Genomic DNA, 21332 nt, shown 5'->3' with positions numbered 1-21332 from the left:
TAGGTGGTGTCACCCTACCCACAGCACTCTTCGCTAGAATCCATCTTGGCTAAGCGATGCGCACACAGGGGAGGACTCTGAGATAAACCAAATATGGACTCAGAGCCAGGCAAAGCAAGATGATTGGCCAGAGGAAACCTGGAAGAAATGCCCCGTACAAGTGATTCAAACTACCACGAGGGCACGACTCTCCCTCTGAGCCCGCCCGTGTGAGTCTATTCACACGGACTCTTTTTACTCCTAATAAACACTTTATTTGTGTCACTACTTTCCATCTCTTTGTGGAAATTCATTTCTGCCTCTGGTGGTCTAGTGGCTAGGATTCAGCTCTCTCACTGCTGCTGCCTGACTTCAGTCTCTGGCCGGGGAACTGAAATCCCGCTTCAAGCCACTGCAGGCCGAGGCCGCCCGAGATCAGACTCACTGTGCCTCAAGACCCAGTTCAACCACGTTCACCCAGGGGCAGCCTCATCTGCTTTCAACTCAGCAGTTAGAGTTTGCTCCCCTCCCTGGAACAGCCGCAAGATTCTGCCTGGCCAGGCAGCGAACTCAGAAGTATCCCCACAGCCAGCAAGTGGTTTCCTTAATTATGGGAAGTGTTTGCACAAAGGCAGATTGGATCCCAGTTTGCTTCTCAAACGCTCTAGCATTTTTCTGAAAATACGGACAACCACATTCAATGCACAGAGCTCCGAATCCGAGCTGAGAACACATAAAGGCTCTGTGTTCTTGGAGCTCTCGCTAAAGGTGGGTGTTCTTTGCCAGCTACGGATATTCTCATCCCCCAAGACTTTCACTTTGCAGAGCCCCACCACCGTGCCAAATAGCGCATTATCATGCTAATGTGAAATTTTAAACATAAGAAAAGAAAACTAGAGTTCCTACCAGCCCAGAACTGATGGATGCTTTCAGTAGAACGTACATCCTGGCGATGATGTGGGAAACCACAAACTCTGACTCAAACCAGCTTCCTACTCAGTCATGGGACCCGCACCTGGGGTGATAAAATAATCGGGCAGGTGCTTCTCAAAGTTGGGTCCCCAGACCGGCAGCTTCAGCATCACCTGGGAACTTGTTAGAAATGCAAATTATCCGGACCCATCTCAGACCTACTGAGTCAGAAATTCTGAAGTGAGGCTCAGCCCTGTGTGCTTTGACAAGCTCACCAGCGATTCTGGTGCTCCCTAAAGTTTGAGAACCACTGAATTAATGCCTGTAGGTAAAAGTGAGAATTCCTGCCACGTGGAGGTAAACGGCGGCTTGCTTTGTTCTCATCTGCAAGACAGCAGCCGGCTCTCTGGGCAAAGTTGCCCAGATCCTTCCCTTCTCGTGCCTGTGTCTGATTAACAAGGGTCCCTTAAGGTCTGGAGCCCAGGGACGCTAGTACAGAGGTTATTAACCTTGGCTCCGTGAGGTGACAGGTGGGGTGGCTGACCCCCTCTCGACCCCTCCTCAAAATCATATGCAAAATTGTATGTACACGTGCATTCTTCTGGGGAGACAATCGTTTTTATCAGATTCCCACCGTACCACCGTGTTACCCAGTGAGAAAATGAACCGGCCCCTTGAACCTCTTTTTCTGTCTGCGGGCCCTTCTGGTAGTTTCAAGGCCACTGAGAGTGGGGAGAGGAAATGAAATGAGCAAAGGTCCATCTCCTAAGCAGCTCTGACAGCATCCTTCACACGTCCCTGCATTGCTCCCGCAACATCCCGAGGGAGGGACGGCCTCAGCCCTTCTCCCCGTCCCCCACGTGACTAAGTGTGTGACCCACACACGATTCTCCCACCTCCTCCCACCGGGGTTACCACCACCTGCCGCTCAGGCCCCAACACCCTGGGCCAGAACTGGCAAAGGGGAGAGGACATTCAGGATGCAGTGATGGCCTGGGAGCACTTAGCCAGCCACCCCGGGCGGGAGTGGGGCTGGGAGCCAGGTGCAGAGGAGGGATGCGAGGCGTGTAGCAAAGGCACTTGATGTCCGATGCCATCATCTCAAATTTGTAACCAGTGGTTTGCAAAGGGCTGTGTGTTTGTGTTAGCATCACTTCGGGAGTTTTGGAAGGAATCTCGCTGCCCAGGCCACACCCCCAGAGGATCTGGTGCAGTTGGCTTGGGTCAGAGCTCCCCAGGGGATTCGGCTGTATGGCCAGGGCTGAGACAACCAGCTGGGTTACATTGTATGATGGTCCCTTGAATCCTATGCCTTCTCAGTGAAAACTGGTTAATAAAAGAAACAACTGCGTGGAGGAGCCCAGCCCTTTGTAAATGAACACTTGACTACAAGCCTCTGGGAGCCTGGCTTAACTTGTTGACTGGTCTGGTCCAATCTACAATGATGTGTGTGTCCCCAAGTCCAGGGGAGGGCCTGGTGCTACAATGTTAATGCTGAATGTTTATTAAATGGATTAATAGTTATTACAGATATCAGCAGATATCCATGCCTTCAAACCTAAGTCAGCTAGGTTCCTACTTCCCTCCTTCGCCCCCAGTCCCCGGCCTATGGCAGCCCCAGGGCAGCTGCAGACTCAGATAGTTCCTGAGGGTCAGGGTCCCGCAGAGGCTTCTGCCTCTGACTCCGTCCCACAGGCTCCCCGCTCTGAAGTTCAGCCTCTGCCTCAGTTTCCACAAAGGAAGCCCACTCTCAGTAGCCATCCCTGAGCTTCGCGGAGGACCTGGGGTGCCAGGGATGGCCGGTCTGCTGTCAGGGCCTCTCAGCTGGCCTTCAACCCAGACCTCACCAGACCCCCTCCCACCCACGCTTCCCCCAGCAGCGGCCTCCCTAGTCAGCTGAACACTCACCCCTCAGGTTATCTCCCCCCTCGCCTGGTTCGCTTTCTTTCTCCACAATCCCATAACCCCTTCCTAAGGTACAGTGTGGTTCCAACTGGGGTGGGGGACCAAGGTTCCCGTTTGCTTGTGACAGAGGAGTTTCCTGGGATGTGAGACTTGCAGTGCTCAACCCAGGACAGACCCGGGCAAACCGGGACAGTTGGTTCCCCCTATTAGTAAGAATGAAAATTTTCACCTTGTTCTATAACAACAATACTAATAATTATCAATTAGGTGGCCGTTCTCAAACGTTAGCAACCGTCAGAGTCACCTGGGAGGCTGGGTAAGACACAGGATTTTCTGATTCAGCAGGTCTGCGATAGGGCCCGAGCATCTGAGCTTCTCCCAAGTCCCCGGGAAGTGGTGCTGAGAACCCTGAATTCGCTAATCCGTGTTACTTGGTCCGCACAGGGTACTTGGACCGCACACGCTAGCTACCAGCGAACGTTTCGTGGAGCTTACGGTAAGCCAGGCGCCAAGTTACTTGTGCATGTTATCTCACCCCGTGAGATAGGTGGTAGAGCACTTGTTTCACAGAAAGGGAAACCGTGGTCCAGGGACAGCCAGGGCTGACAGGGCCTGGCCTTGCACGCAGATCTGTCTGCCTCCCAAGACTGTGCTCCGTCTACCACCACCCCTGCCCCGCTGAGGCTGAGCGGGTCCCACCAGCCACCCCACCCTTTTTTAATTTTAACCTGTTTGAGGCAAATCTTTCACTGCATCTCCCACATCCCCGCCTTCTTCCAAGTGAGCTGAATGCAGATCAGCTTCCCCCGAGTGACTCAGCAGAGGCATTTTGAACCTAGAGCACTGTCATTTTCCAGAGCTTCTGCAATGGGCCTCCTCCCAGGGGCACCACCTAGCCCATCTGCTGCCTTTTTCCAGCCTAGTTTTTCTGAGCAAGGCCAGCCAGCCAGCCAGCCAGCACTTAGCAGAGTGGGTGAAACCCCAGGGGCCTCAAGTGTAGTCTGGGACCTGTGGCCTCCAGCCCGTGGGAGCAGCCTGCAGCCAGGGGTCCCCTGGGACCCCTCCTCAGCCCTACTTGAAGGCAGCCTGGAGGAGCCCTTGATGCAGGGCACCAGAACAACTCCCCCCCCTCCACCCACCAGCCCCCCAAGAGTCCAGACTTTTGTTCCTTCTCTGCGGTTGGCATTATGGGTGCGCAGAGCTGCGTGAGGTGGTGCCCAGAGCACAGCTGCCCAGGTCTAGCCCAGCTATGCTACAGGCCGAGGACTTAGGCAAGGTGCCTGACCGCTCTATGCCTCGATTTCCTCATTTGTCAAATTTTTACGTTTGAATTAGATACATACACTTTTCAGAATAATGGCTGGCACATAGAATCCCTTATTTAAATGTTAGCCAAGATCCCAGAATCAAATCAGTAAACGCCTTTGGAGTGCCTACGAGTAACTACAGCCACCACTTATTGACCAGCTAGCAGTCATTGTACTTTGCCTGGGTCACCTCCCTTGAGACTCGGAGGAGCTGGGTGATGGCCCCAGTGAGTGAGGTGCTAGAATCCATGCCAACCCGTCCCATGGGGCCCCACTGCCTCACTCATGGGGCAGGTCCAGGGCTGGGAATCAGCCGTCCTCCCTTGGAGGGCCAGCCTAGAAGGCTCTGTCCTACACTCCCATCCTCTGGCCTCAGCTCCTGCCCTCCCACCTCTCCCCGGTCTGCCTCCCTCCCCCGCCCCGAAGCTCTTCACCTGAAGGGCAGCTTCCAGATTCCAATCACTCTGCCTGTTGTCCTCTCCTCTCCTGGTCCAGGGCTACTCTGAGTTCTGCTTTTACCCAGCTCGCCTTGTCAAGCAAAACATAGTCTACCTGCATGGGAAGCAATTTGGCATCCAGCATCAAGAGGTTTAAAACCCCCTACCCTAAAAATTCCACTCCTGGAATTCTTTCCTAAAGAAATCATCAAAGTTGCAATGAATGTTGAACAAAGATGATCTTTGCATTCATAGGACAAAAAAATTGGAAATGATCTAAGTGAACAATAATTGGGAATGATTAAATAAATAATGCTGTACCCATATAATGGAGTATTACCCAGCTATTAAAGAGAAAATGTGTGAACCAGCATAAGAAATGTACATTTCCTTTATTTTCACCATCCCTGGATGTTATCTTTTTTGAAATCTTTGCTTAATGGAAACGTGAAGAAAATGGCATCTGGTCTCTATTTTATTTTCATTTCTTTGACCACCAGTAAGACTGGACATTTTAAAGCCTGTCAATTTTTATTCCTTATAAATTGCCTATTTATGCCATCTCTTCGATTTTCTACTGGAAATTTCATTTTTCTTATTTATTAGTTTTTATGTATTATTGACCCCTTCTATGTCATATTTGTTGCAGAAATTTTCCTATCATCTAATTAATCTTTTAATTTTATTTATGATTTGTTTTTACGCTATAGATATTTTTAATTTTAAATGTTTAAAACTGTCATTTTCTCCTTTATGGTTTTTTGCCTTTGGTGTAAGACTAACAGGGTCCTTTTTCATCCAAATATTATTTTCTTCTAATACCTTTATATTTACACCTTTTTTCCAGATGACTTCCTATCCATTAAATAATAAAATGGAATCACCCATACCTCATACCATTGTAGTGAAGATCAAATGAGCTAATTCATGGAAAGCTCTAGAATCGATAACTGGCACATAGTAGGTGCTCTGTCATCGTTAGCTATTATTAACTTAAACTTTACTTCATTGGAAATGTATGCTGGGGTTACATGTAAAATAGGTTTCAGCTTTGTGTTAAGCCAGTTGTCCCAACAAAAAGCCTGTGTCTGAAAGGTAATCTTTTTGTTGACCCCAGAGTTCCGGAGGGAATTTCCTTCACAGAGCAGTGAGCTGGGAGGGAGTGAGGCCGCTCCGAAGCTCCCTGTGCACCCTCTCATGCAGGACTTTCCCCTGTGCCAAGTTCAAGACCTCTGCCACAACAGGTTTCCTAAGGAAAGGGGACAGAGCCAAGACACGCTCAGTCTGACTGCCATCTCCTCTCCCAGCCCAGCCTCAGGGCCTCCTAGCCTCAGTCGTTCCACAAACCCTCCCTTCACTCGGGCCTCCAGGGCCAATGAGATCCGTGTTTTCTCTGACCACACCCCTCCTACAGCCCACTCAGTCGGCTCAGCCAAGGTCACCAGTGGCCCCCAACCTAGAGAGCAAGTCTGGGCAGGAGCCAGGGGAAGGACAGGCCCTTTGTCCTGCACTGGGGGGGGGTGAGGGATGCTCTACCCCTGGGCGAGGGAGGGGGTGTCACCTGGCCAGGCTCTCTGGCCACTGCTGGTTCCTGGGTCCAATAAGGGCCAGATTTCCTCTGTCTGAAGCTGAAACGGGGTCAATCCCTCTCCCTTGTCATTCACCTCTGCAAGGAAGTTCTTCAGAAGTGACACACATTTTCGCTGGGGCGCGGGGGAGAGGTGGGGTGGGTGTAAATAGCATCAAAGTTTGGGGAAGGAGATGGGATTTATTGACAGAGATGCCACTTTCTGTCAGGCAAAGAGCTGAAAGGCCACTTGTTGAAGGCTTGCTCTGTGCCGGGCAGGGCCGGGGCTACCCAGCGTGAGGCACCACTGCCCTGGCATTTGTGTGAATGGTGCCCCCGGGCTGCAGAGCTGAGCGCTTTCAGCACACCACCCCTCACTGCGTCCGCAAGAGGAGGACACGCAGCTCCCCTCAGGAGAGGAACCTGAGCTGCAGCGATGTTAACTCTCTCCAGTTCTCACAGGCCTGAGTGGCAAAGCCAGGACCTCAAGTGTGTCCTCCATGAGAACTCCAAACTGGGATCAGAGAATCTGATCACTGCCTCACTAACGACGTGGCCTCGGCAAGTTATTGCAGCTCTCTGGGCCTGGGTTCCATCATCTGAAAGACAGGCTCATATGAGTATTTACCGCTATTGTCGTGAGGATTAAATGAGTCAATGCATTCAAAGAGCTTAGAATGCTGTGTCTGGCATATACAGAGAATGTTCTCGATACTTCATAGCTGCTGTTCTTGGCACTACCAGCATTATTTTCGTAGTAGTAGCAGCACTGCTACTAAGTGGGTATGTGTTATCCGCATCTGAGGTTCCCCTGGTCTGCTCTGAGTACGCCAGGGAAGCCGGGCCAGTGTCCCCCTTGTCCACCAGGTGGCACCATCGCAGAGCGGATGGATCTCTTTCCAGCCTCACGGGGTTTGTACCGGAAGGCCGCCGGCTCAGCTCCCGGTAGGAGTCCTAGGGTATCAAAAGTCAGACCCCTCTACCGCCTGCCCCAGCTCTCACCCTGCCCTCTGAGACTTCCTGCCCTCTAGAAGGCCTGCTTGTATGCAGCTTAACGTACACCCTGGGGACCCTGGGTCTGGAGTGTAGCAAGTTCACCGTACATTTGGCAAATGGTTCACACAGGTCCAGGCTGGAGGACCCTCTTAGGAACTGTTAGATGAAACTCTCTGGGTCTAAACACCCACCACCTTGGGAGACCCCAAGTCCCTGGCCTCTGTGGGACACGATCCTCTATCATAGGTGTCACCCAGGCAGGAACATGAGGAGCAATCTCTAGGTGAGTAACAAGACTGTAACTGACAACAGATCCCAGATCAAAGAAACACAAACCCTGTGTGAAACAGAATAATTGGTTTCTGACAACACTGTGTGGGACAAGATGCTAGATAGAGATTCTCTGCTGAAAACTAGGACTGCTGTCTGAGGTCAGGGGAGTGCTTTTGCCTGCTTCTAGTCACAGGAAGAAGAAGCTCAAAATTATATCAGGTCCCTGAAGAGTAGAGTGGAGTACGTTAGTAAAAAATATATATTAGCTAGCCAGTCAAGCCAGAAGAATAAAATTAGAACATAAGCTTCCCAAGGCAAGAGTTTTGTCTGTTTTATTCATTGCTTTATCTTCTGTGTTCTATGCAATGTCTGACACTTAGAAGACCCTCAGTGAATACTTACTGAATGAGTGAATGAAAGAGCCAAAGACGAAGGTAGAATTAAACACCAGATTGGAGGATCTAGGCCTGTTTTTGGAAAATGAGAGGAAATCAATTTTTCACAGGTTACAAGATAAAGGAAAGGATATTGGGCAAAAATCAAATAAAAATACTAATATCAAAACTTTCAGATCATGTTTCCACACTAAAAAAATCCACTAATGGATTATAAGTATAGTCAGAATTTGAATTATTGACAGATATTAAATGATTATCTACCACAACAGGTATAAACAACTAACATATACCAGCAGCCTACTCTTTTCAATTGAGGAATGATAGTTGCAGGTTTCCTTCATAATAGTAGGGCCTAAAGAAACATTACCAACACACTTAAGGCAGATCTAATAATTCTAAAATATGTATATATGCTTCTGGAAAGATAAAACTTTTTTGTAATCAAAAAAACTTATTCCGCACGTGACAACATTCATGGATTTATTTCAGTCAGGTGCTGTTAGTGGGAAGTAGAAGTGGGAGACAAGTGTGAATAGAATAAGGGGCTGGGGGTCTTGGACACTCTTCCTGGAGATGGGAAGAGGCCATCCACACAATAGGCTGGATGCTGGTGAATTCAAATAAGAGATCAAGAAAGCCTCACTGCAGTGGTCACTGTACCATACTTCTTTTGCTAAAAGTAAGTCCTATTCTCACATTTCCTGGCATTTTTCATTTCATAATTTGAGTGGCAGATCTCATGTCTACTTTTACTTTTGCAGAAAAAAACCTGAGAACTTTGTTTTCTGCTGGCCTCATTTAAAATGCATTTACCATCTGCAGAGTAACATACTCTGAATGATGAGCTACCTGGAAAACTATTTTGGGTTCTGACTTTTTTTTCCGATTTTTTTCTGATTTTTTTTTTTTGGCCTTGTCTGGCTCCAACAATTCTAGTGGTTGTTTCCTCCCCCACCTACTGCTACCACTTTAATGAGCATATGGATGTTATTTTGATCTCTTTGTTTTATAACCAACTATAAAATAATTTCCATATTTAATACAGACCTCATAGAGATTTTGTGGGAGTGATACTGGAGAGCTTTTTTTATTATCCCCATTTTGGAGGAAAGAAAGAAAAAAAAGAACCACAGTCAAAACTAACTCTGCTTATATGTCTTTGTACAAATAGAGGAAGAGAAGTGAGGAAAGATATAAACCAAACAGAAGCATTGATCCCACATGGAGTGCATGATTTTAAACTTCTTTATATACCTTTGTATTATTTGTTAAAGCAAGCATGAATTACTTTTATAATTTGCTGAACGTGAATAAACTAAATTTGACAAACAAATGAGAAACATTATGGTGTTTCCTAAAAAAATTAAACATGGAAATACCACATGATTCAGCAATTCCACTTCTGGGTATGTACCCCAAAGAATTGAAATCAGGGCCTCAAACAGATATTTGTACACCAAAGTTCATACCAGCATTATTCATAAAAAGCAAAAGGTGGAAACAACCCAAGTGTCTATCAATGGAGGAGTGGATAAACAAAATGTGGTATATACATACAGTGGAATGTTATTCAGCCTTAAAAAGGAAGGAAATTCTGACACATGATACAACATGAATGAACCTTGAAGACATTGTGTTAAGGGAAATAAGTCGGTCATAAAAAGATAAATATTCCACTTATATGAGGTATGAAGAACAGTCAAGTTCATAGAGACAAAAAATAAAATGGTGGGTGCCAGAGGCAGGAGGTAGGGGAGAACAGGGAGTTATTGTTTAATGGGCACAGAGTTTCAGTTTGGGATGATGAAAAAGTTATGGAAATGGATGGTGTGATAGTTGCATAATGATGTGAATGTACTTAATACCACTGAACTGCGCACTCAGAATGGCTAAGACATTAAATATCATGTGTATTTTATCACAATAAAATTTTTCTTAATTATACATGGACTTCCCTGGCGGTCCAGTGGTTAAGACTCCGTGCTTCCACTGCAGGGGGCACAGGTTCAATCCCTGGTTGCGGAACTAAGATCCCAAATTCCGCGTGTAGCTCGGCCCAAAAAAAAAAAAAAGAAAAAAAATTATACAGATAATACACAAAAACATTCTTCCTATAATAAGTCAAACAATACAGACAAAACTAAAGTCTTTCTTGACAACTTTCCTATCCGGATACACAGCTTTAAACATATTGGGTCTTACTTAATCCTCATCACCAGCCCATGATTTAAGTATTACTATGATCTCCATTTTACAGATTAAGAAACTGCCCTGCAGAGAAGTGAAGGACCTTCCCTGCAGTCAGAAAGTCCTCCAGTCTAGATTAAACTCAGGCAAACGAATTACAGACTGTGCTCTTGCCTCTCTCTTTGTGTCAGACTCTGGCTGGGCACTGAGGACATAAGATCTATCGGACACAGCCGCTGCCCTCATGGAATTCTCAGGCTGATGGAGAGGGTAGACAAAATTACTCCAGCCCTACGTGCAAATATAACAGTTAAACTAATGACATCTACAGAGCAGAGGCTCTTTATCTTTCTGTTCCAAAAGAGATGCTTTTACTAGATATTATTTCTTTTAAAGATGAAGTTGTATGGGCTTCCCTGGTGGTGCAGTGGTTAAGAACCCACCTGCCAATGCAGGGGACACAGGTTCAAGCCCTGGTCTGGGAAGATCCCACATGTGGTGGAGCAACTAAGCCCGTGTGCCACAACTACTGAGCCTGCGCTCTAGAGCCCCGTGAGCCGCAACTACTGAGCCCACGTGCCACAACTAGTGAAGCCCGCGCACCTAGAGCCTGTGCTCTGCAACAAGAGAAGCCACCACCATGAGAAGCCCACGCACTGCAACGAAGAGTAGCCCCCACTCACCACAACTAGAGAAAGCCCGCGCGCAGCAGTGAAGACCCAATGCAACCAAAAATAAATAAACAGATAAATTTTTTTTAAAAAGATGAAGTTGTATGTAGACTTTTTATCTTTTTTAAAAGTTGGGTCTCAACTCAAATGGCACCTCCTCAGAGAGCCCTTTCCAAATTACTTGGGTTAAAACAGCCCTCTGCCCCTTGCCGGTCACTCTCTCTCATACAACTGGCTGCCTTTCCTCACAGCATTTTCCCTTACCTGCTATTTTCTGTTCTTTATTCGCTTGTTTGTTGTCTGTGTTCCCCACTAGAATGGCAGCTCTGTGAGAGCAGGGATCTTGTCCATTCTGTTTACACTGAATCTCCTGTGGCTAGAACAGTGCCTGGCTCTTAGTCAGTGGCTGTATTAGTTTCCAAGGGCTGCCATATCAAAGTACCGCAAACTGGGTGGCTTAAAACAACAGAAATTTATTCTTTCACTGTCCTGGAGACTAGCAGTCCGAAATCAAGGTGTTGGCATGACCAAGCTCTCTCCGAAGGCTCTCGGGAAGAATCCTTCCTTGTCTCTTCCTAGCACTGGTGGTTGCCAGCAATCTTTGGCCCTTGGTTTTGTACTGCATCACTCCAGTTTCTGCTTCTTTCTTCACATGGCCTTCCTCCCTTTGTATATCTCCTCTGTGTCTCTGTTGCCAAATCTCTCTCTTTATCAGGACACCAGTCGTTGGATGTAGGACCCACCCTAAGCCAGAATGATCGCATCTTAACTTGATTACATCTACCGAGACTCTATTTCCAAATAAGATCCCATTCACAGGTACCAGGGGTTAGGACTTCAACATATTTTTTTTGCGGGGGGCACACAATTCAACCCACAATAGCAGTCAGTAAATATACTGAACAAATAAGCTAGCGTTCTCTGGAAAAGTGGTATAATATGATGAATTCTCAAATGGGTTCAGGCAAAGGGTCTGGAAGGCATCATTTCCCCCAGGTTTTGCTATGATCAAACAGAACATAAAATGTCTTTTGCTGGCTGTAGTAACTAAAGTAGCATGTCCAGGTTAAGGAAAATAATGGCTTCAATGTTCTAGGCACAGATTTGACCTCAGGTGGGATATCGAGTTTTAGATGCCATATTCTCAATGTTCTTATATATTTAATTTATGAGAGTAACGTAATGATATTATAAATAAATTTAGAAAAGAGAGAAAAGAAAATCAACCATAATCCCACTTCCCTAATGTACCTTAGAGGAAATTTATGTGGGGATCATTCCGGTTAGAGGGAACAGCAAGTACACAAGCCTTGAGGCATAAATGAGCTTGGTGTGTTCAAGGAGCAGAGAAGGCAGTGCGGCTGGGGTAGCCACGTCCCACCGGGTGTTCCAGTTCTCATTCTGGACACCAGCTCCCAAATCAACAACCTTCCTTCTCTGGTAATCCTCCCCAAACACACTAACCCAGGAGGGGGCTGTGGTGTAGACCTGGTGTGTGTTACGAGGGAAGGGGGTAATACAGTTGGGTCCTCTCTCCAAGGCATTTGGAATTGGGAAGGATAAGGGTCAAGCAGTCTCTCTGTGAAGCTCTGTGACCCTGGAAGCTGTGAGGAAGGTGCTGTGTTCTCCACTTCAGCCAAAGGCAAAGGAGGCAGGTCAGCGAGGAGAGCAGCAGGGATGCTGAGCCGCGTCCAGCCAGTTAACTTCAGGGTCCATCCATCATGGGAGTCAGCTGCATCCCTGCCTCAGGTTCCAGGGGCCTTCCCTAGATTCCCCATCATACATTCTCATTCCTTTAGCTCAAGCTGACCTGGGTCAACCACTAGAGCAGTGTTTTGAGATCGGAGTTCTGTGGTCAAATAATTTGGGAAACAGTGGGTTAAATCAACTATAATAGCTTTTTATCTGCAGGACTTCTCAGAGCCTTTAATAGGATTAGGTACATTCAAAAAGGAACTCTCCAGAAAGGAACTTGAGTGAGATGCATTTACTACATTGACTTCCTAGGTTATGCTGGGAAATGTAGTGTAACAGGATGTTAAGCTGGGAGGTTTCAGCTTCTGTTTTGGCCAGTCCTGGAACACCAAGAACAACAGAGGAGGGTCCAGCTATTCTGACCACTAGGAACACACGTGTTGCTGAAAAAACTCATCACAGCCAGTAATTTTATCCAGGAAAGAGGAAGGAAAAAGCCAGACAGAGAGATACCTGAAGGACAGAGGAAAAGAGAATTCAGTTACATTGTGCTTGCTGTCCATTGGGTCTGGTCCTTCAATAAAACTACTGAAAGAGTGTAGAATAATTCCAAATCATTTGTCAACTCCAAAATCACATTCCAGTAATCGATGTGCCCACTCAGGTGAGCCGCCTAAAATGTATGTCATCCACAAGACTTTCACCTGCTCTGATCATTCAGAAAGGATTAGGTAGAAACCTTGGGCTTCACAACTGGCCGCCAAGCACCCCAGGGCTTGCTCATTATTTCTCTTGTTAGTCACCATCGCTTGCCGTACTGGGCGCCCCAAATGAGGAGGACTGGCCCGGCCCGGGAAACTCCCGATCTGATTGATGCAGAGAATGATGATCCAAACTGACACCCAGCACAGAGGGTGGGAGTGCAGGGTAGAGAGTGCTGTGGGGCAGAGGAAGGACCCTGAGCTCGACCAGGTGGGGCGGGGTGCTAGGCCTAAGCTTTATAGGTGCAAGAGGAGGGGGCAGCGATACAGGGCTCTAAGGTCCACCCAGGGAGCTCAGACACAGGGCCGGGCCCACCCTGGGCTGAGAGGCCCTCGAATGCCCAGGTAAGAGCCAACTGCACTCGTCTGCATATTGCAGACTGGGTGTAGGAAACAGGTTTTAGGTGATGTTTATCCGTGACAAGCCATTTGTCCACATGCCTCTGTGAGTCATCAACTGCCTGGGGTAGGACCTGGGTGTGGCAGCTGCAACCTCTTCGGACGCCTGCGCGGGACATTGGGTCTGAAGGCTGTCTGAACACCAGGTTTCTTTTTACACCTCCGCGGCGCCAGCTGAGCAGCCTGACCCCGCCCCCTTCCGCCTGGGCCCGCCCCCGGGGGCGGAGACATCCGGACCTGCAGGCTGGGCGAGGAGGGGAGCGCCGCGGCGGCGCAGCGCATTCCCAGTTTAGAACTCGGAGTTCGGGGCGCGGAAACTGCGCGGGCGAGTCAGTCAGGGCAGGTGCGGCGCGGCGCGGCGGTCCGGTCCTCCCCCTTGGAGGACAGATGTGCCTGGGCGTCGCGGCTCGCGGACCTGACCTCAGGTGAAGCTCTCGGAAAGGGCGGACGGAGACGAAGAGATGCCAGCGGAGGAGCCCTGCGCCCCCGGCGCCCCTGGTGCCCGGGGGACCGAGTGCGCGCCGGGCCCCGAGCCGTGCCTGTCCAGCCAGCTGCTGCCCGAGCTCTACACCTTCGCGGCGCGCCTGCTGTTCTACCTGACGCCCGTCTATCTAGCTGGCTACCTGGGGATCAGCTTCACCTGGCTGCTGCTCGGCGCCCTGGGGTGGATGTGGTGGCGCAGGAACCGCCGCGGGAAGCTCGGGCGCCTGGCGGCCGCCTTCGAATTCCTAAACAACGAACGCCAGTTCATCAGCCGCGAGCTGCGGGGCCAGCACCTGCCCGCCTGGGTGAGCCGGGCCGAGCCGGGCGGGGGTCGGAGGTGGGGCGGATGCCCTTGAAGGTTCGGAAGGAACCTGCGGTCTTCCGGGGAGCTGGGGCGCGCAGACCCGAGGGAGGGAGGGAGCCTGGAGACCCGCACACCTGGTCCCCCGCGGATCGCGGCGCACAGACCCTGGGGGCGGTGGCCATGTCCCTCGCCGCGGCGCCCCTCGGCCTCATTGCCACTTCTGGTCCGGCTGTGCTGGCAGCGGGAACCTGGGTTTCACCTGAGGGCCCAGAGCCTGGGAGAAAAATCACGGGTGGGCCACACCCAGGAGAAAAACAAGGGCGTCTGGGACTCTGTAAAGTTAACTCGTGAGGGAAGCAGAAGACACTTCTTCCACCCGCCTGTTGATTGAAAGAAGAAACGCAGGGCACAGCACTGACAAATACAGCTGTGACAGAAACTGCAGACTGGTTGCCTTTGGTAGAGGCCCGGTCAGAGGGAGGGGCTAGAGATGGGAGTGCCGGGATGGGGCTGCCAGGGGGAAGAGGAGAGGCCGGCGGCCGCCGCGCTGGCTCACGGGCTTCTCCCGCTCCCTCGCCTGGTAGAGATGTTCAGACGCACCGAGACACACCCACACACACACTCACACTCTACAGCTACAAAACCATCTCCTGGTGTGGAATGGCCTGGACTATGGCTTCTCAAAGGCTTCTGGGTCCTGAGAATCGCCTGGCCCACTTAATAAAAGCAAGTTTTAGGCCTCACCTCACAACCCCCAGGTGGGACTAAGGAACTTCAGTGAGTCTTATGATCAGGTGAGTTTGGGAAACAACTGCAAGAGGGGCATTCAGTCTAAGACTTGGTCTGCAGCAAACCCCCTTCTCTGGGTGATGAACTGGTGTTGGTTGTTTCTGATTTCTTCCAGAAACATTCAGGCACACAGGGAGAGGTGTCCAGAGGCCACCAGACCCCTCATTTCCTCTGGCTTGAGGCCTGTGCTCTAAAATCCAGCCAGGCTATAGGTTCCTCACACTTGCACATGACAGTAGCATCTGAAGTGGGTTGAGAAGATATTAGAAAGGCCTATGTATGTTTATTTTATGTTAAAAGAGAAATTAAGCCTTATTGCATTAGTTTTCCAGGGTTGCCATAAAGTACTACGGAGTGGGTGGCTTAAACAACAGAAATGTATCAAGATCAAGGTGTCAGCAGGGTTGGTTTCTTCTGAGGCCTCTCCTTGGCTTGTAGTTGGCTCTCTTCCCCTGTGTCTTCACATGGTCTTCCCTCTGTACTTACAGTGTCTAAATTTCCTCTTCTTATAAGGTCATCAGTCAGGTTAGATTAAGGCCCACCCTAATGGCCTCATTTTAACTTAATCACCTCTATAAAGACCCTATTTCTAAATACAGTCACATTCTAAGGGACTAGGGGTTAGGACTTCAACATATAAATTTTGGGAAACACAATTTAGCCCATAATACTAATATATGGATTGACAGTAAAGCTTTGTAAATAGGTTTACATATATATTGGGTAGCAGCCATGGAGACGGTGTTTGGGGCCTGTCTCGCCCAGACCTTGGTTTTCTTGCATGAAAGGGGATTGATGGCTTGTGATCGTGGAAAATGTGGACCCAGAGAGCAGGCTTGGACCTGTTCACACTCCTTATTCACTGTTGAGGGAGCCCAGGCTGCCTGTCAGACCTCTGTCGTGACCCCATGGCAGCCTCAGCCCACGAGGGTGGGCCCGTGATACCAAGATATCTGCCCCTTTCTGCCCCTCCCAGTGTTAGGGAGGCCTCCAGACACTTAGCTGTATGCAAAGGCAACGTTTCTGAAATTGGGGTAAGAATCAGATCCTGTAGGGGCCTTGACACCCCCAAACCCCAACTCCCCCCCCACAAATGCCATAGAAACCGTTCTGGCTCCTCTTGGGGGAGGGGTCCCCGGAACTACATGGACGTAGCCAACAGGGAGCTCAGCCTGATGGATGAGACAGAACACAAGACAGTATCTCCTGGTTCTCACCCCATAAACCACACCCCAGGCCTGACCCAGCTGGGGGCAGGGACACACAGAGGAAGGCGATGGTGTCTCACCTCCCAAGAGGGCAGTCTGGGGCGGGAGGCAGATGCGTAACAGGTAGTTGCCATAGAGGTCTCAGGGAAGCTGGAAACAGGAGTCTGAACAGGGTCCAGTCCAGGGTCAAAGGCCTGGAGGGAAGGATACCCTACCTGGTTTCCACATCAGATTGTCCCCAGACCACAGCCTCCTGCCTCCTTGGCAGGGTCCTGGGAAGGGCCTGACCTCCGCCTATGTTCTCCAGACCCTTCTGGCAGGCTTGGCTGGCCAGTTTGCAGGGCCAGGGCCTGGATAACCTTTTGGATTGAGGCAGTGGTACCGCAAAGGGCAGTCCAAGCAGGTGGCAGCTTGCGAGCACAGCATGGAGGCACCGTGTGGCCGGTATCTGGGGGGGTACTGTGTGGTTCGGCCTGGCTGGCGTGTGCGGTGTAGGCTGAGGGACGGGGCCAAATTGAGGCAGGTCTGATGGAGGCTGGGGCTGATTCTGAAGGCTGAAAGGAGTCTGGGCAAGGTTTTGGAAAGGCCCTGGAACAAGCAGCATGCAGGGAGGAGTGAAGCTGGAGGAAAGAGACCAGTTGAGAAAGTGATTTGAGCCAAGATGGTCATAGTGGAGACTAAGAGCTAAGGGTGAGAGCTGTGCGGAGTGGGACTCCAGGTGCTTGGCGGCCTCTAGAGTGCAGTGAGGGAGGGATCAGGGTCTTCTGCTTTCTGATTTGGGGAGCTGGGTGCCCATTCCTGGGACTGGGAATCCAGAATGTGAAGCAGGTCTGGGGAAGTTGGTTGTCTGTGTGAACACCTGTGAAGAGCACGCACATAGATGTAAGTGTGGGCTTTTGGACCCGCCTCGTGAAAGTTTCCAAGCCCAAGGATGATGTGGAAAATCTGGAACCTACTTGGTTCCTTCTTCTGGCCTCTCCCTGCCTCCTGAGGACACGCACTGTTTATGAAGACAGAGACGTGGCTCCCGTGTGGTAGGGACAGAGTGACCCTTGTCCACAATTTCAGAGCACGGTGTCTCTATGTTACATGTGGACCTTTCAGAACACCTTCTTCCTGTTTTGAGAACTGGTGTTCTTGAATGAATGGGGATTGATGGCTTCTGACCTCCTTTGAGAAGTATTTTTACTAATTAACAGATGGCAAACCAGTAGTCAGGGGGTTGAAGAAAAGGTCTTGAGGGCCTCGCAGCCGTGCAAGTCATCACCCAGCACCCAGTGAGTGAGGGTGGATCCCAGCCCCCTGCTGCTTGCCCGGCTGTGTGTGCACCTTGCTCGAATTTGCACCAAGCCCCTGTGAGGGGACGGAGGCCAAGGCCAGGCTGAGCCAGAGCCCAGAGGCCATCGCTCTCCCCTGCCAGGCCACGGCGGTCCGTTCTCAATGGAGCTGTTCTTTCCAGCCCCATTAGACTCCTTCTCAACACTTCGCTCCAAGCTGCTGCCTCCAGGTGATCAGAGAGGTTGCTTTCCCTCACTGGGTCTCATTGTCCCCACCTGTAAAAACCTGTTAAAGGAGGTTGTCTCTGGTCCAACGTCAGAGGGACCTGCTCCGCCTCTGGTTCCCTTCCATGGAACACACAGCTCAGGAAAGGATTCTTCTGCTTTGGAAGGGGTCACGGGTGCAGATGCTGGGGAGCCCCTTGGCTTGTGGACATGGCCCGGCCACATGGAGAGGAGGCAGTTCATCTTCTGAACGGGGGAGCAGCTGCCGCCTGCTGTTTACATGTGAATGCTCCTCCCACTCAGTTTTTTTTTTTTTTAAGAACAAGTTCTCTGCTGTCTCTTTTTTTTTTTTTAATTTATTTATTTATTTTTATTTTTGGCTGTGTTGGATCTTCGTTTCTGTGCGAGGGCTTTCTCTAGTTGTGGCAAGCGGGGGCCACTCTTCATCGCGGTGCGCGGGCCTCTCACTATCGCGGCCTCTCTTGTTGCGGAGCACAGGCTCCAGACGCGCAGGCTCAGTAGTTGTGGCTCACGGGCCTAGTTGCTCTGCGGCATGTGGGATCTTCCCAGACCAGGGCTCGAACCCGTGTCCCCTGCATTGGCAGGCAGATTCTCAACCACTGCGCCACCAGGGAAGCCCCACCACTCAGTTTTTAGATATATTTTTCAAGAAATAAGGAGCCTCTTCGATCAGCCCACCTTGCCAGGGCTGGGGGCCGTGGACAGCACAGTGACAAAACTGGAGCCCTTGATCCCACAGAGCTGGTGACACCCCAGCTCCACCACTCACCTAGCTGTCGGCCTCGAAGGCTCAGTTTCTACATGCGTTTGCGATGAGTTGAGTCTGAAAAGCTGCTTGTTCGAATCCTGGCACGAGTACGTGCTCAGGGGGGCTGTCACTGTATCCTCCTCAGTTTCCCAGGCCTCCTAACTCTCCCTTTTTCTATATGAAACTCATTACCAAGTGGCCCAGCAGCAAACGTGGCTCCAGGGATGGACGGCTGCCGGGGGCAGCGTCTGTCAGAGACTCCAGCCTGGCCCTCAGCCCTTCCTGGGGTTCTGTTCATGGAATTCCAGCTCTAGTGCTCCAGAAACTTCCCGTCTGGTCTTCAGAGTCAGTCCTTCATGCTCTGGGCTCCTCAAGACCCTTCCTGGGGTAACTTTTGCTGCTTGATGCCTCCCCGCCCCCGAGGCCTGGGCCCTGGCTGGAGCTCCGAAGGCTGCCTCCTGGATCTGTGCACGATCTGCCCTTCCCTGCCCCATGTTTATGGGTTGCTCGTCGAGCCCGAGACAGCAGGCAGAGCTGGCCCCTCTGTGGGAATGTCCCCAGTGACTTCGGGGGAGCCCCTGGGAGGTGTGAGCCGCGCCCCGATGACCCGTGAAGGCCGCCACCCAGCGACACAGAGGAGCAGGGGACTGGGGCCTTGCCTTCCCTTCTGCCTGCTCCTCCCACCCTGCCATTCAGAGTTACTTCTCCTGGCGGAGTCCCAAGGATTTTTAAATCTCAGGAAACCTAGAGCTCATAGCCCAGAAGTGTCCCCATGTGCTGGAGGAAAGTGCTTCCCCACTCCCCCTCCTCTATGGCAAATAGCAAAGAGACAGTTAAGATGTTTTCTGCCCCAGTGGGAACTATTAAAGGGACAAAGCCCCGTTCTCTTTACACACCCTGTCACTTCAAGTCAAGGGGATGAGACTTGAGTCCCTCGGGCCACACTGGGAGTCAGGGCTCAGCTCCGGTGTACCCTCTCTCTGTAGGATGCCAGGTGGGACCGAGAAGTCCCATCCCAGTGTGCCCGGCGTCACTAGTCCTTGAAATGCTCACAGTGAAAAGCCAAGGAACTCCTCCAGGACATGGGGCGTTTCAAGACCCCAGATTCACCCACTCCATTCTTTTGCCCATTACTGTGTTTACTTTTTTTTTTTTACAATTTAGAACACAAACTGTCTCTAATTTTTTTTTAAAATTTTATTTATTTATGTATGTATGTATGTATGTATGTATGTATGTATGTATGTATGTATGTCTGTGTTGGGTCTTCGTTTCTGTGCAAGGGCTTTCTCTAGTTGTGGCAAGCGGGGGCCACTCTTCATCGCGGTGCGCGGGCCTCTCACCATCGCGGCCTCTCTTGTTGCGGAGCACAGGCTCCAGACGCACAGGCTCAGCAATTGTGGCTCACGGGCCCAGTTGCTCCGCGGCACGTGGGATCCTCCCAGACCAGGGCTCGAACCCGTGTCCCCTGCATTGGCAGGCAGATTCTCAACCACTGCGCCACCAGGGAAGCCCCTGTGTTTACTTTTTAAGGTAACTGGTTAAAGATCTCATTTTTCCGGTTATAAAAGTGCAAATATTCCCATGTTAGAAAATTTGGAAATGATCTACAAGTAAATATTAGAGTAAGCATTTACATTCCTGCCACCCGGAGATACACCCTATGTTTGGGTGCACTTCCTTAGTATGAAAGGTCTACGAAAAGTTTTTTGAAAACTTGTACCTTTGAAAAATTTTTTGTTTTTATGTCCTTAACATTGTCTTACAAACATTCTTCAAAAACATTCTTAAGGATTATGATATCCTTAATACGAATAGACCAGAAGTTGCCTGACCATTTCTCTAACATCACTATTTTGGTTATGTCCCAGTTTGCCCTGTTTCTGGGGCGGGCCGAGGTGGGTGGTGTTTCCTCTGTCTGTCTGGAATTTCTCCCTTGATCTGTCAGTCTGACTCCCTTGACTCCTCCTTCAAGTCCAAGCTCAGGCACCCGCACTGGGACCCTTCTCTCACACCCACTCCACTTCCCGTGTTGATTTGCACTTACCTATTTTTATGTCCAACTTTTCCTCCAGATCAAATGTTCTTTTCAGGTGTGTTTCTTGTTCCTCTCTGTACACTCAGCTCCTCGCTCAGTGCCCAGTTCATATAGGCATTCAATAAAAATCTGTGGGGCTTCCCTGGTGGCGCAGTAGTTAAGAATCCGCCTGCCAATGCGGGGGACACGGGTTTGAGCCCTGGTCCAGGAAGATCCCACATGCCTTGGAGCAACTAAGCCCGTGCGCCACGACTACTGAGCCTGCACTCTAGAGCCCACGAGCCACAACTACTGAGCCCACGTGCTGCATCTGCTGAAGCCCGCGTGCCTAGAGCCCATGCTCTGCAACAAGGGAAACCACCGCAATGAGAAGCCCGCGCACCGCAACGTAGAGTAGTAGCCCCTGCTCGCCGCAACTAGAGAAAGCCCGCACGCAGCAACGAAGACCCAACACAGCCAAAAATAACAAATAAATAAAAATAAAATAAATTTATAAAAAAAAAAATCTGTGGCATGAATGCCGCAGTGAACATCTGCAATGTAAATCTCAGTCCCTGTTTCTCCAGTTCTTTACACAGATTACACATTAAACCGACCCGTCAAAACTTAAGGACTTTAAAGATCCTCATTCCCACCTCACCTTGGCCTTATCAGCCTGGAGGAGGAGGAGGAGGAGAAGGAGGAGGAGGAAGAGGAGGAGGAGGAGGAGGAGGAGGAGGATGGTTGGCCTTTTACTAGTTTTATAAGTAAGA

General features: G+C 50.1%; 1 protein-coding gene across 9 annotated transcripts in view; it reads left to right on the top strand.

The window, feature by feature from the left end:
- Positions 1-7453: 7453 nt before the first annotated feature.
- ESYT3 (extended synaptotagmin 3) overlaps positions 7454-21332 on the top strand; it is a 56815-nt gene continuing 42936 nt past the window's right edge. For all 9 annotated transcript variants that reach the window (XR_014245146.1, XM_082393794.1, XM_082393793.1 and 6 more), the window contains exon 1: positions 7454-14275. Coding sequence is in view for 8 of the 9 variants with exons in the window: in XM_082393794.1 (XP_082249920.1) it covers positions 13949-14275 (327 nt within the window). In the remaining variant the exon portion in view is untranslated. The remainder of the gene's footprint in view (positions 14276-21332) is intronic.

This window comes from Balaenoptera borealis, assembly GCF_965194805.1.
Source record: "Balaenoptera borealis genome assembly, chromosome: 5".
NCBI classification, from domain to species: Eukaryota; Metazoa; Chordata; class Mammalia; order Artiodactyla; family Balaenopteridae; genus Balaenoptera; species Balaenoptera borealis.
The sequence above is the reverse complement of the archived record's forward strand: the minus strand, read 5'-3'. Positions and strand labels throughout refer to the sequence as shown.